Consider the following 15,158-nt stretch of genomic DNA (forward strand, 5'->3'; position numbering starts at 1 on the left):
TCCCTCCTCCCCAGCCCTCCTCACCTCCGCACTGCGCGCCGCAGGCCTGCCCTGCTATCCTGGTGCTGCCTGCCGCCTGTGGTCCTGGCCCGGCAGCAATGGCGGGCCAGGGGCTGCCTGTCCTGCCTCCCCCTGGCCGGGGCTTCCCTCCCCCCGCAGGGAGGTCTAGTTAATTATAACTCTGACCTGAGTGCCCTGCGCTGCCACGCCTCGGCCAGTGCGCCCAGGAGACCCAGCCACCAGGTAGGAGAGCAGCCGAGGGGAGACTGTCCTGTGTGCCTGGGAACACTGGCCACTCCTGAGGCCAGGGAGGCCGGGGGGGGGGGGGGGGGAGGAGTCTTAGAGCCTTCTGGAAGGTGTGGTACCTACTGGCCTGGCAAGGCTCTCAGGTGGTCAGGGTGACTCAGTGCGACAGGGCGGGGAACCAGGCTGGAATAAATGTATCAGACAGAGCCAAGGAATCTGCCAAAACAGGTGCCTGGGGCACAGACGGCTGGGCCTACCCTGGAATCAGCCATTGATTCCTCCTCCCTTGAGAGCCTTCTGTCCCCCAGGTCCATGTCTCAGCCTTGCTCCCCGCGGAAGCACCCCTGTCTCTCTGGGGCCCTTCAGCCCTCAGCCCTGCTGCTGCTGCAGCTGCTGCTGTCCCCTGCATCTGCCTTCCTCACCAATTTCTGGAACCTCATGGCTGGCCCTGGCTCCATCAGCCACCAGCACATGACTGAGGAGGCAGCCCTAAAAGTCACCCTGCAGCTCTTCCTGGACCATCCCATCCCCGGCCGGCCACCCCTTCGTCCAGAAGACTTTTCGGTGAGCGTGCCTGGCTCCTCTCTCACCTGCCAGATCCTTCTAGCCCCTGGGACTTAACATTCCCCGGGAGGCCTGGTGGTCTGAAGGGTCATCCATCTTTCTACCTCCTCTCCTTCCCCCTCCAACACAATTTCTGTAGAAAAATGCGCACGAGTCCTGGTCCTGAAATCAGGAATGCCTCCTCCTCGGGAAGGTCCAGATGTGCCTCTCCCTTGTGGGGCCCCGTGCCCTTGAGCTCACCCATACTCGAGTACCAGGTGCCAAGGTGATGTGAGCAATGATGGAATCCCCTGTCCCTCCTCTTGCATCAGGGCAAATCCCTGCTTATTGACCACCTCTTCGATGCCTACTATGGACCTGGGTATAATTCCCGGTCGTTCCGAGCAGCCTTAAATGAGCTGTCGCGTGCCAACGCAGCCCAGGACTTCCAGCAAAGCACCAAGGATGACCCTGACCTGCACTTCGACGCCGAACGGCTGGACCAGGGGCACACTCGCATGAGAGAGGCTCTGCAGGAAGCCCTGGTGGCAGCCAGAGCCCAGGACTACACTCTGGCCCGCAAGCGCTTTGGCGCTGCACTTCACGCCTTACAGGTGAGAAGGGTGGGAGGAAGGGCAGGAGGGGCCTTTCCCGCACTTTATGATGCCTTCTTAATTCCCCCCAAATGGGCCATTTCTGGTGCAAGGGAGCTGCAGTGGTTGTGGACTGAAGTGGCTCAGACACTGAGCAACCACACAGGATTGCTTGCCTTTGGAGAACAAGCGACCCTGCTTGGTTTCTTATGGCTTTTTAAAATAGCCTTGTAAGGGCCTGGGAATGTGGCCTAGTGGTAGAGTGCTTGCCTCATATGCATGAAGCCCTGGGTTCGATTCCCCAGCACCACATAGATAGAAAAATCCAGAAGTGGTGCTGTGGCTCAAGTGACAGAGTGCTAGCCTTGAGCAAAAAGAAGCCAGGGACAGTGCTCAGGCCCTGAGTTCAAACCGCAGGACTGGCCAAAAGAAAAGGCAAAAGGCAAATAGACCTTGACCAAGGAACAACATCAGTTGCACTGTACATACAGCCTTACAATGAAGCCATATGTTAAACTCTCTTTTTGGTCATGGGGAATCCATGTGGGGTTTTCAGTTTGTTTTTTGCTGGTCCTGGAGCTTGAACTCAGGGCCTGGGCGCTGTCCTTAGCTTTTTTTTTCTCAAGGCTAGCACTCTATGACTTGAGCTACAGCTCCACTTTTTGGTAGTTAATTAGAGATAAGACTTATGGATATTCCTGCCCAGGCTGGCTTTGAACTCAGATCTTCAAGTCTCATCTCAGCCTCTGGATAGCTAGGGCTATGGCGGTGACCCACCAGCTCCTGGCAAGCTGTGTGTTTTTCAGGTCTTATGGGTCATCACATGTGATAATTGTTGAGACCAGGAACTCTGCTGACATGCCAGCCATTCTTTGGAAAAACATGTCCCATGTTTTTTATTTGTTTTTCTGGTCGTTGGGCCTGAACTCTGGGCCTGGGCACTGTCCCTCAGCTTCTTTTTGTTGAACACTAGAGCTCTCCCACTTGAGCCACAGCTCCACTTCTGACTTTTTCTATGGTTAATTGGAGATAAGAGTCTCACAGACTTTCCTGCCTGGGCTAGCTTCGAACCACAATCCTCATGTCTCCCACTCCTGAGTAGCTAGGATTACAGGTATGATCCACCAGCACCTGACAATCTATGTTTTTCACATCTCATGGGTCATTGCGTGTGATAATTGTTGAGACCAGGAACACTGCTGACATGGAAAAACATGTCCCATGTTTTTTGTTTTTTGTTTTGTTTTTTGCCAGTCCTTGAACTTGGGGCCTGAGCACTGTCCCTGGCTTCTTTTTGCTCAAAGCTAGCACTCTGCCACTTGAGCCACAGTGCCACTTCTGGCTTTTTCTATATATATGGTGCTGAGGAATTGAACCCAGGGCTTCATGTATACAAGACGAGCACTGTATCACTAGGCCATATTCCCAGCCCCTGTCCCATTTTTTTGTTTTTGTTGTTGTTGTTGTTCTTTTTGTTTTTTGGGTCCTGGGGCTTGAACTCAGGCCCTGGGCAATGTCTCTGAGCTTTTTAGATTTTTTAATTTTTAAAAAAATATTTTGAAATTGTTATTACAAAGATGATATACAGAGGGGCCATAGTTACATAAGTTAAGTAAAGAGTACTTTTTTTTTTTTTGCCAGTCCTGGGCTTGGACTCAGGGCCTGAGCACTGTCCCTGGCTTCTTTTTGCTCAAGGCTAGCACTCTGCCACTTGAGCCACAGCGCCATTTCTGGCCGTTTTCTATATATGTGGTGCTGGGGAATCGAACCCAGGGCTTCATGTATACGAGGCAAGCACTCTTGCCACTAGGCCATATTCCCAGCCCCAAGTACATTTCTTTTTGGACAATGTCACCTCTTCCCTCCTTCTTTCCCAGTTTTCCCCTCCCATCCTCACCTACAAGTTGTATAGTTCATTTTCGACATAGTGTCTAGTACCAGTACCAGTGCTGCATTTGTTTACCCTTTGTCCTTCTATTTCTGTGCCTCCTTCTTACCCTTCCAAAGACAGATAAATGAACAAACGAGACAAAAAAGAAAACAACAACAAAGATAGAAAACCTTGTTTCCATTTCCTGGAGTTCATTTTGATAAATATTATTTTATATGAGCAGGTAGCATATAGGTATTGCACCTTTGTGTTCCTTTCCTAAGAGTATCCTCCTTTGGGCTTTCTGCTTATGAATGTCTAGAGTCCTGCATAATTTATCATGTCCAAATGTATTTTAGGTCTAGCTTCTGCATGCATATTCGTCGTTTGTGTGTCTGAGCTTGGCTTACCTTGGCCTTTTTTTTTCTTTTTTTTTTTGTAACTTAGGACCTGAGCACTGTCTCTAAGCTTTTCCACTCAAGGCTAGCACTCTTTCACTTTGAGCCACTGCACCACTTCTGGTTTTCTGGTGGTTCATTGGAGATAAGGGTCTCATGGACTTTCCTGCCCAGGCTGGCTTCAAACCACTATCCTCAGATCTCAGCCTGAGTAGCTAGGATTACAGAAGTAAGACACCAGCTCCTGGCTGTCCTATGCTTTTAAAGCCCCTCATCCAAGAATATCCCCACAGGAAGCCACTGGGGCTGTAGAGAATTGAGTGGGGAGAGGAAGGTGATGAGGCAGGAGAGGTGGGGAGTTCAGCCGTGGAGAGGGAGGTCCTGAGAGGCCCTTGGTTTAATCTCTAAGGCGAAACATTTCCCAGTTTCCCTCATGGGTATAGCTGTCTTCTGGGCAGTAGACAGAGCTGGGGAAGGGACTTGGACTCAGGTGTCTGAAGGAGGGGAATGGAGGAGACTTTCTGGGTAGGAATTGAAAGGAGTGGCACATTAGGACTGGTGATTGTGACTGTGTTGGACAAGTGCCTCATTTCTCTTCTTTCTTCTGGGACCAGGATTTCTACAGTCACAGCAACTGGGTAGAGCTGGGGATAGAGGAGCCACATCCTTACCTCCTCGGGCTAACGAAGACACTCTGGACCGTGGCACCAGGTATGACCGTGAGCCCGGGGTAAGGAGAAAGCCCCGGAGCCACCTCCTCCAGCCTGCCTGATGTGTCATCACCTAAGCTTCCCTGCAACGTCCATTCATCTCTGTGAGGACTACGAGGTTCCCTAGCCCAGGGAGGCGGCCACCCAGGCTCCCCAGGGCCACGTGGGGGTGACAGCCAAGATCAGGCCTCCAGCCCTCAGAGCAAGCTCGCAGCCCCTTCCCATAGTCAGTGAGTTCCTGGGTCCTCCCAATGAACTCCGGCCCCGGAAGCTGCCTTCTGAAGCTCACTTCCGGTCTACAGCTCCCACATAGACACAGGTCTGCAGCTCACCATATGTCTTGAGATCTCTTTTTTCTGTCTTTTCTTTTTTTCTTGAAATACAGTCTTACATTATAACCCAGGCTGGCCTCAAACTCAAGATCTCCCTGCCCCTGCCTCCTGAGTACGATTACAGGAATGTGCTACTCCCTGTCTCTTCCTGAGTTTATTCCCCCAGTCTTACACACCCATTCCTGCCACCAGCCCAGTAACCCCACTGAGCTAGATCAGGGCACCTGTGGATTTTGTCTTGTTCCAGCTCAGAGTAAAAGCTGAAGAAATTGGTAATTGGTGGGCAAAAATAAAAGTCAGTTTTCTCTCTTTGTTTTTTTGTGGGTTTGTGGGGCTTGAACTCAGGGCCTAGGTGCTGTCCCTGAGCCTCTTTGTGCTCCAGGCTAGCGTTCTATCACTTGAGGTACAGAGCCACTTCTGGTTTTCTGGAGGCTAATTGGAGATAAGAGTTTCACAGAAGGCTGGCGAGTTGAAAGCCAGCCCCAGCAGGAAAGTCCATGAGACTCTTATCTCCAGTAACCACCAAAAAACTGAAAGTGGTTCTGTGTCTCAAGTAAGAGAATGCTAGCCTTGAGCTGAGGAGCTCAGGGACAATGCCCAGACCCATAATTCAAGTCCCATAACCAGCCCCCCCCCCCCCCCCCGCCAAAAAAAAAGTCTCACGGACTTTCCTGCCTGGGCTTGGCTTCAAACTACGATGCTCAGATCTCAGCCTCCTGAGTGGCTAGAATTACAAGTGTGAGCCACCTGCGCCCGGCTCAGCCAAGGCTTGGGTTCTTCCAGCTCTGCCCTTTCTTTCCAGCCCGTGCTATTACCTGTTCCGACTGTTCAGAGTTGAGCTGCCCTAAGAATTTGCTGACCGTCACACTCCTTACCTCTGGCTACTTTGGAACGAATCCTCCTAAACCTCCAGGTAACAGCCAGGAGGTCTCCCTGGAGCAAGAGGAGAGAGCCACTTCCTTTGAGCACTTCCATCCAATCTCAGTCCCTGAGACCTTTGTCCCCTCCGCCATAGTATCACTGGAACAGAGGACATTGGCGGTGGGGTGGATGGATGAAGGCCATGTTTGTTAAACTCCATTCTTCCACATCTCTTTCCTCAACCCAGGGAAATGTAGCCATGGGGGCAGATTGGACCAGAGCCGCACCCAGCCACCCCGGGGAGGCATCAACAAGGACAGCACATCGCCCACCTTCTCCCCACACCACATGTTCCACCAACAGGCTGCAAACCTGGCGCTTATGTCCACCGTCCAGGCCTTCAACTTCCTCCGAAGCAACCTGGGCGACAGCAGTTTCTCCAGGTGAGTGGCCTCTTTGAGCTGGGTTAGTGTTCCTGGTGGAATTGGGGAATGGTGGGGAACCAATGTGTACCCTGTGTCTCTGGCCCGCTCCCCAGGCTGTTGAACATCTCCCCAGGGTCCAGCCTGAGCTTCGTCCTGGACACCACAGGCAGCATGGGGGAGGAGATCAGCGCTGCCAAAATCCAGACTCGCCGCATTGTGGAGCAGCGACGAGGCACCCCCATAGAGCCCATTCATTACATCCTGGTGCCTTTCCATGATCCAGGTAGCTAGCTGGGATCTGGCCAGGACGAGGAGGGAAGGAAAGCCCAGCAGGGCAAGGGGTAAAGGCCTCAGGGAGGAAGTGGTCTCAGAGCTCCACTTCCTCAAGAAAATGGTGACTCTTCCTCGGGTCCTGAGTGAGCTTCTACTGTGTATAGACAGAAAACAAGAAGCTAGCCAGGCACTGGTGGTTCACACCTGTCACCCTAGCTACTCTGGAGGCTGAGATTTGAGGATTGTGGTTCAAAGCCAGCCTGGACAGGAAAGTCCATGAGATTATCTCCAGTTAACCAAGAAAGCCAGAAGTGAAGCTATGGCTCAAATGGTAGAGCACTAGTCTTGAGCACAAAAGCTCAGGGACAGAGCCAAGGGCTAGAGTGCAAACCCCAGGATAAGCATAAAAAAGAAACAGAAAGAAAAATAAAACAAAAAAGCCTCCAGTACTATTTGTAAGATGGCAGCACTTTCCAGAAGTCTCATGCATGACCATGCTCCAGTGGACAACCTCTGCTTTCTTAGACATCTAATCAACCATCTTAGACTACTAATCAACCATCCTCTCCTCTCTCCTCTCCTCTCTCCTCTCTGCCTTTTCTTTGGTGCTAGAACTAGGGCTTCAATTCCAGGCCTCCAATTCTCACTTGTTTTTTTCTGCTTAAGGATGGCGGGTCCTCCACTTGAGCCATACCTCCACTTCCCACTTTTTGCTGGTTAACTGGAAAAAAACGAGTCTTATGGATTGTCTTCCCAGGCTGGCTTCAAATCTTGATCCTCAGATGGCAACCTCCTTCGTAGGTGGGATTACAGGCGTAAGCCACCAGTGCCTGGCTTTAATAAACCATTTTCACTCTTCCATTTCTTATAGGCAGAGATTGGAGTGAAGGCTATGGTTAGTGGCTTTGTCTCTCTAGGAAATGTGTGAGATAGAGACCTATATTCTTTCCTAATGTAAGTCAGATTACCTCTTATTATGTGACCTTGGGCTGGCCCTTTCACTTTTCTTTGCCTTAATTTCATCATCCATTAAGTGGGTCAGTACTTGCCTTTATCTGCCTCATTCCCATGATTGAAATGGTGATCAAATAAAATGCCTCCTGGACTAAGATTTCCTAAAGGAAAGTAGAGTTTGAGTTAATTTTATCTTCTATATCTTATAGTTCCCTCATTAAAAAAGAGCCAGACAAAATAACAGTGCTTAATACAAAGTAAGTAGAATAGTGAACACCGTGCTAAAATCTTATTTATTTTATGCCATTTAAGACTAAACAACAACAACAACAACTGGGCCTCACTATGTAGCATAATCTGGCCAGAAACTGGAGATCCTCCTGCCTCAGCCTCCCAAATACTAGGATTATAGGCATGAGCCTGTACAGACACATATACTGAATAACTAGATACTGAATACTGAATAAACACACGATTCCTCAGGGTCACAGGAAGTGCCACCCTCCCCCCCCCCTTTTTAGGGGAATGGAAGTTCCCTTTCTCACCAAGGTCATCATCCCTGCCTGATGTATAAAAGGAGAACTATATAAAAATAAAGAGACTTCTTTTTTCCAGAGATTGAGTCATGCTGAGCACAGAATCTTACTTCAATGTTTGACCACCTTGGGACCTGGGGTAGGAATCTGGGGTACATTGTCCTCACGCATCTCAACCCCCTTTCCCTCTGCCCAGAATTTGGACCTGTTTTTACAACCAGTGATCCTGACAGCTTTCAGCAGCATCTCAATGAGCTCCAAGCCTTGGGGGGTGGAGACGAGCCTGAGATGTGCCTGTCGGCCTTGGAGGTTTGACTCTCTTCTCCTCCTCTTCCCTCTTGCCCTGCCTTTTCCAGGCTTTGCCACCAGGGGGAGCTAGACCCAGACACTTCCCCTCTCCCCCTCCACACCCACTCCTTAAGATCCTAGTTCTGCTAGTCACCCCCTGGGTTCCAGGGCCATAATCTGCCCTTCCTGGTTCTACCCACTCCTCTGCCTCCACCATTTTTAACCTCACTCATTTTCTTTTCTTCCAGTTAGCCCTGCTGCACACACCGCCACTCTCAGACATCTTTGTCTTTACCGATGCCTCCCCAAAGGATGCTTTTCTCACCAGCCGCGTGGAATCCCTGACTCAGGAGCGGCGCTGCAGGGTGAGCACTGTGGTAGGAGTCCCAGGGTTAGTTAGCTACCCCAGGCTAGGAGGCACCACCGCCTCACTAGTGTCAAGTCATATCATGGCAGCAAACTATATAGAACTTCAACAAGAGGCAAGAATCAGTCTCAGCCTGAGTGATGCTGAATTCATGTTTGTTTGTTTCTTTTTGTTGTTGTTGTTGTTGTTTTTGACAGTCATGGGGCTTGAACTCAGAGCCCGTGCTCTTTTGTTCAAGGCTAGCACTCTACCACTTGGAGCCACTTCTAGTTTTCTGGTGGTTAATTGGAGATAAGAGTCTCACTGACTTTCCTGCCTGGGCTGGCTTTGAACTAGTCCTCAGATCGCAACCTCTTAAAGCTAGGATTCCAGGCATAAGCCACCAGCACCTGGCTTGTTTGTTTCTTGTTGCTTCTTCTTTTTTTTTTTTTTTTTTTGGCCAGTCCTGGGGCTTGGACTCAGGGCCTGAGCACTGTCCCTGGCTTCTTTTTGCTCAAGGCTAGCACTCTGCCACTTGAGCCACAGAGCCACTTTTGGCTGTTTCTGTATACGTGGTGCTGAAGAATCGAACCCAGGGCTTCATATATGCAAGACAAGAACTCTATCACTAGGCAACATTCCCTGCCCCTTGTTTTTGTTTTTGTTGTTATGCCAGTACTGGAGCTTGAACTCAGGGCCTCTTACTCTTGCTTAGCTTTTTCACTCAAGGCTGGTGCTTTACCACTTGAACTACTCCTTCACTTCCAGCTTCTCGCTGGTTAATTGGAGATAAGATTCTCACAGAGTTGAGCTCATTTCAAACTGAGATCCTTAGGTCTTGGCTTTCTAGAAGCTAGGATTACAGGCCTGGTCTGAATTCATATTTGAATCTACCCAATAAACTCCTCAAAGAATAAGGAAAGAGCCAGGTGCTGGTGGCTCATGCCTGTAATCCTAGCTACTCAGGAGGCTGAGATCTAAGGAATCCGGTTCAAAGCCAGCCCAGGCAGGAAAGTCCATGAGACTCTTTTTTTTTTTTTTTTTTTGCTAGTCCTGGGCCTTGAACTCAGGGCCTGAGCACTGTCCCTGGCTTCTTTTTGCTCAAGGCTAGCACTCTGCCACTTGAGCCACAGCGCCACGTCTGGCTCTTTTCTATAGATGTAGTGCTGAGGAATCGAACCCAGGGCTTCATGTATGTGAGGCAAGTACTCTACCCTAGGCCATATTCCCAGCCTGTCCATGAGATTCTTATCACCAATAAACTACTCAGAAAAAGCCAGAAGTGGCACTATAGTTCAAGTAGTAGAGCACTAGCCTTGAGCACAGAGAGGCTCAAGGACGGAGCCCAGGTCCTGAGTTCAAGCCCCAGGACTTGCAAAAAAAAAAAAAAAGTACAAGGAACGTAATTGTCAGCACTACACTGTAATACAGTAAGAGTTACAAGAGGGAAATCAGCTACTAATGGGGCCAGGGGCTTGTCCCTGAGAGACCCACGCTAGCAGCCGAGGTAGACAGGCCCTATCACTAACCCCAGGAAGCTTGAGCAGAAGGGGCCCTCACTTGCACGAGTGGATTGGCCGCCATTCTCTGGGCCCTAGGTGACATTCTTGGTGACTGAGGACCCGTCCAGAGTTCTGGGGCGCGCTCGGCGGGAGGTGTTATCGCCTCAGCGTTTTGAGCCCTATGAAGCCGTGGCTCGGGCATCAGGAGGAGAGGTGATTTTCACCAAAGACCGGTACATTCGGGACGTGGCGACCGTTGTTGGCGAGAGCACGGGTACTCTGGTAAGTGAAGGCAGGCAGGAGGCTGGTGCCCTCAGCTAGAGAGAGGCCGGGTGTCTCTTACAGGAGAAAGGGTGCTGTGTTGCCTGCGGCACAGAAGAATGGGAAAGGACCTTTCCCTTCCTCGGGGCCTCATGACTTATCCACCTGCCGCCATGATGCTCTTCCAAATCAATAAACTTTGCTTCCACTTTGGGTCCCCTATTCCCTCAGGAACGGGACAGGAAGTCTTTTTTTTAATATAATAATTATGAAGGTGGTATGCCGCCAGGTTATCAGAAGTGACTGAGTCCCTCATCTCCGACTTTGTCGCTGACGGCAGTCCCTTCCTTACGGCCCTCCCCCTTCCCCCCTCCCCCCCCCCCCCCCCCCCCGCGCCTCCGCTAGCACCCTCCCCCCTCCCTGTGTGACTCTTCTGCTGTCTTTGCACTCACCTTATTGGAAGCCTTGCTTTCTCCTGGTCTCTGCCCCCCCGTGTCCCTCCAGGTGACCCTTCCCCTGGATCCCCCTGTGGCCCTGCCCGGGAGGGCGCTCGTGTTCCACGTGGACGGGCTGCTGCACAAGCTCACCGTGCGCCTGCACGGGCAGATCCGCAGCTTCAGCATCAGGAGCCCTGCAGGTGCGCCCGTGCGGGACGCGGGGCGTGGCGGGGAAACGGAGGCTGGAGAGCGGAACACGCGCCGCGCTGCTTGGCGTGACGGCGTCTCGTCCCCATCCCAGGGCTCTCTCAAGGCCAGGAGGAAGGCCCGGGCCCTCTGGGTCACACCCGCCGCTTTGGGCAGTTCTGGATGGTGACCGTGACTGACCCCCCACAGGCGGGGACGTGGGAGATCCAGGTGGCGGCCGAGGGCGCCCCGTGGGTGAGAGTGCAAGGTGAGGGGAGAGAGGCGCTGCGGGGGTGGGAAGGGGGACAGTCTGGCCGCCTCCTCCGAGGAAGGCCCCTGAGAGCCTCGCCCTCCCTAGCCCGGAGCTCCGTGGACTTCCTCTTCTACTTTGGGATCCCCGTGGATGACGGCCCCCATCCTGGCTTCTACCCCCTGACTCAGCCAGTTGCAGGTACCCCCTCCCCGCTCCCTCTGCCGACGCAGGGGCGCATGGGTACCCATGGGTGTAGGGACCCCGCCAGGCGCATCTGCGCGTGTGGGCACGAGCGGGTCCAGCTCGGGGGATTTCCTCTAAGTACTTCCAGGTCACCGTCGCCCACTTCCGGCTGGAGCCGTGCCCCCTCTCCCCGCGTGTCAGGCTCGCCCTCTCTTCCCGTCCGCCTGCTCAGGTCTCCGGACCCAGCTGCTGGTGGAGGTGACGGGGCTGGACAGCCATCCGCGCTTCTCCCACGCGGTCCTCCGAAAGGTGCCCGAGGGCACGGAGCTGGGCCGCGTGGCCCTGGAGCCTGTCGGCCCCCCGGAGCAGGGCCTCCTCACGGCCTCCCTGCCGCCCACCCTGCTGTCTACCTCGTCCCCCTTTTCTCTCCAACTTATCGGCCGGAATGGAGAGGGGCAGGACCTGCAAAGGGCCGCCCCCCAGCCGTGCACCGTGGCCCAGGTGCTTGTGGAGGTGAGACACGGGCGAAGGGGGCAGGCTGGGGAGCCCCGGGGTCACCCCTCTCCTGACCGGCACTTTCCCACAGCTGAGCGGCCCCCCAAGTTTCTTGGTCCCGGGCAGCAAGGTCCCTCTCAGTCTCTACATCTCCAGCTTCTCGGGCACTCAGGATCTCGATATTAAGACCGATGTCAACCCCCATTTTGCCCTCACCTCCAACCTGACCAGGTGAGTTCCCCCACCAGTCTGTTGGAGGGGGCAGGGCCTGGGCCTGAGCTCTTTACCCCAAGCCCTGCCTTTGTCCCCTTCCCACGGACCCTCAGAGGCCTCTCCCGGCCCCTCCGCGTAGCTGTGCCCTCGGCTCCGGCTCTGAGGCTGGAATTCACTCCGCAGGGCCCACCTGCGACTGAATGAGTCGGTCTCGGGGCGCCTGTGGCTGGAGGTCCCCAACTCAGCAGCCCCTCGATCCATAGTGACGGTGACGGTGGCAGTGATGGGTGTGGCAGGCCGAGGAGCCAGCCCCGCGCCCCCCACCCATGCCTTCCTCCAGCTCCTGGTACAAGATCCGGCAGGGCAGGTGAGGCACCCCGCTTTCGGGCATCCAGGCACATGGAGGCACCCCACTCCAGCGCGGCTCTGGCGCACCTTGACCTGCTTCCTTCCCCCCAGGCTTGGCACGACGCCACATCCACGCCTGTGCTTCCTTCCGCCAAGCCGCTGGCGCATCCCTCCACTCGACCGCCTCGGGGAAGGGCCGGAAGAGGGGTGGGCAGCTCCCGGTGGGCGAGCGTGCCAGGGCTGCTGCTGCTATCCTGGGCCTCCTGGGCACGCAGCCCTTAGAGGAAGTGAGTCTCCAGAGCTGCTTTCCAGCTGTCCCATGGAGGAGGGGGTCACATCCGTTTCGGGGGGGACCTCTTCTAGCAGGGGTGGGGGGCGGGTTTCCTTCTAAGACCTGAGGCCTGGTCCTGGAATAGATGCGCTGGATTCCCGTAGCGCACTTCCCCTTGTGAGAGCCCAACGAGCAAGGCACCAGGAAGCGTTCATTACGGGGGGGGGGGGGGGGGGGCATTCTACATTCAAGAGCAGCTGCTTCTTTATTGTTCTACTTAAGGCTAAAAGGATGGTTTCAATGCCCATGTCTTCTCCATGGAAGACTCTGGAGAAATTCTTCTTTTGGCACATTTTTTTCAACATGTAGAATAGATAAAAATCAAAGCATAAAGAAGAGAAAATGGAAGTTGGCAGGAGCAGAGGATAGATACACTTTATACCGAGATGTCTGGATTCAGTTGTTTTGAATGGAATTGATACACGTCCTGGAGCCCTGGGGCTGTGGGATGAAGACAGGAGCGGGGAGGGGAGTTCCTGATTCCACCTTCTCCTTCCCCAGCGCCAGGGGCGTGGAGGGGCTGCTTCACACGCGGGTAGGGCCCCTCCGCCCCTGCGAGCAGCCTGACCTAGCCATCTCCCCCTGGGGCCGGATGACTCCCTTCCGCTTCCTTGCCAACCCCTGGAGGAGAGGAGAGAAGCAGACCGCACTCATGTACCCCACTCCCCGCGGGCCAGCGCTCCCCACCTCCCCCCCTCGATTACCTCTCGCTGCCACCAAGTCTGCGGCTCTGGCTTTTCCTTCGGGAACTGGGTGGCGTGGGAACTAGCCTTGTTTAATGGACGTGGGGGGAACTGTGGGAGATGGGTTGTTTTCTATGGAGCCAGTGCTGAGCCCCAGTCCCTTCTCTTGTCCCACCACTTCCCCCCAGTCTAAACCCCAAACAATAAACTCACCTTCTCAATCAGAGTTTGCAGACACTTGTTCACTCTTTGAATCTGGGTTAACTGGGGGTCCCCAGGATCTGAGTGCGACTCTGTTAGAAAATTCTAAAGGAGGTGTTGGACGCTGACAATGTGGTGAAAACTTGAAATCCATCTGCCACTCGTCTGTCACCACAGGCCAATTCCTTTCGTCATCTGAACCCCCACATCAAAGCTGGGTGCCGGTGGCTCATACCTGTAAACCTAGCTACTCAAGAGCTAAGATCTGAGGGGTGTAATTCAAAGCTAGCCCAAGTAGAGAAGTCTGTGGATCTCTTATCTCCAATTAACTGGTAAAAAGCTACAAGTGGGGGTAACTCCAGTGGTAGAGGGCAAGCCAGCATGGAAAAAGCGAAGGGACAGAGCCCAGGACCAGAATTCAAGCTCTGGTACCAGCACAACACTGCAAACCCCTCAAATAGCACAACGCCCCCCACCCCTTGTTCCTCGTGGATCCTCCTGGACCCTCCCTGCCCTCCTGGAACAACCCAAGCCATCCCCCACTCTCCCTCTGAATGGAATGCACACAGGTCTCTTCCAACAATGAACCCCTGCCTAATACTTGGGGCCCTCCTGTCATTCCAATGATGCTTCCATTTGCTGATCCCTATCCATTAACTCTCTGCTTTCCAGAATGGTCTCAGGCCAGGTCCATACACTGCCTCTCCCTTTCCACCCCATCCACACAGAGGAGCAGCTCCGTACCTCACCCAGGGCCCCCAGATGCAGCTGCCGGCTCTGCGCTTCCCTCAGGTGGTCTTGGAACCAGGCGTGGCCTTGCTCCAGCAACTCCAGCCCCTGCCACAGAGCGTCCTGTGCCCTCTCCAGAGCCTGCATCCTCTGCAGCTAAGTGGGGCAAGACGCAGAGGCTGACACTCCAGGCAGCGCCAGGCCAGGCCCTTCGGTAGGAGTTAGCTATGCGGTCTCTACCTTAGAGCCCAGACCGGCCACTAAGACCTGGAGGCAAGGCAAGAGGAAGACTCCAGGTTGAATGGAAATGTAGAGGACAGGACAGGGGCTTCCCAAGACTTCTTGTTGGCCTAAAACTTACCCAAAGGAAAAAGCTCTGGGCCCCTGGGTCTTGGCGGCTTGTTTCCAGAGGCAGCAGCAGAACTGAGTAGGGAACGCGCACCCGGGGTGGCCTGCCAGGCCCCAGGCTGCCCATGGCTCTGGGGTGGGAACGACAGAGCCTGGCCCGGCTGCTCCCGCCCCGCCCACCCAGCCTGGCGCCCACTCGGCCTTGGCTTTCAATCTTTCTGGTCTGTTACACAGAAAGTCTGAGCTGGATGTTTCTGTTTGTGCCCTTTAGCCCCTGTTTTCTCTCTTTGATCTGTTTGGGTTTTTTGTTTTTACCTTGGTTTTTTTTTTTTTTTTGGTGGTGGTGAGGTTTTATTCAAAGTCTAAGCTAGTTTGTGCATGTGAGCATTTCCTGTCACCTCTTTTGCTTATTATTTAGTTATTTCTGTAGGATCCTGTGTCCCCCCCACACACACCTGGTTGGCCTGGATAGAATGCTCCTACTTCTATCCATATAGCTGAGGTGACAGAAATGTGCCACCATACCCAGGTTTGTTTTTATTAGGATGTGGTCTCACTAACTTTTTCCCTAGGCTGTCCTCAAACCAATCCTCTCCATCTCTGTCTCCAAGTA

At 53.5% G+C, this 15,158-nt stretch overlaps 2 protein-coding genes across 2 annotated transcripts; one reads left to right on the forward strand and one right to left on the reverse strand.

The window, feature by feature from the left end:
- The first annotated feature begins 49 nt into the window (after window positions 1-49).
- On the forward strand, window positions 50-12,705 carry Vwa7 (von Willebrand factor A domain containing 7). Its single transcript, XM_048349219.1, has 18 exons — window positions 50-243; window positions 555-810; window positions 1,122-1,403; window positions 4,265-4,361; window positions 5,495-5,605; window positions 5,801-5,996; window positions 6,092-6,261; window positions 7,938-8,050; window positions 8,278-8,394; window positions 9,974-10,159; window positions 10,643-10,775; window positions 10,877-11,029; window positions 11,120-11,212; window positions 11,430-11,710; window positions 11,784-11,923; window positions 12,089-12,300; window positions 12,365-12,540; window positions 12,670-12,705. Exons 2-18 carry the CDS (start codon window positions 559-561, stop codon window positions 12,703-12,705), a joined length of 2,748 nt encoding a protein of 915 aa, XP_048205176.1. The 5' UTR covers window positions 50-243; window positions 555-558.
- A 138-nt stretch (window positions 12,706-12,843) lies between these two features.
- On the reverse strand, window positions 12,844-14,672 carry Sapcd1 (suppressor APC domain containing 1). The gene is made up of 5 exons (XM_048348195.1): window positions 14,559-14,672; window positions 14,213-14,353; window positions 13,481-13,573; window positions 13,289-13,378; window positions 12,844-13,205 (listed from the first exon to the last, which is right to left on the reverse strand). The coding sequence occupies exons 1-5, from the start codon at window positions 14,670-14,672 to the stop codon at window positions 13,110-13,112; spliced, it is 534 nt and encodes a 177-aa protein (XP_048204152.1). The 3' UTR covers window positions 12,844-13,109.
- Between the last annotated feature and the right edge of the window lie 486 nt (window positions 14,673-15,158).

This window comes from Perognathus longimembris, chromosome 6 (genome assembly GCF_023159225.1).
Source record: "Perognathus longimembris pacificus isolate PPM17 chromosome 6, ASM2315922v1, whole genome shotgun sequence".
In the NCBI taxonomy this organism is placed as follows: Eukaryota; Metazoa; Chordata; class Mammalia; order Rodentia; family Heteromyidae; genus Perognathus; species Perognathus longimembris.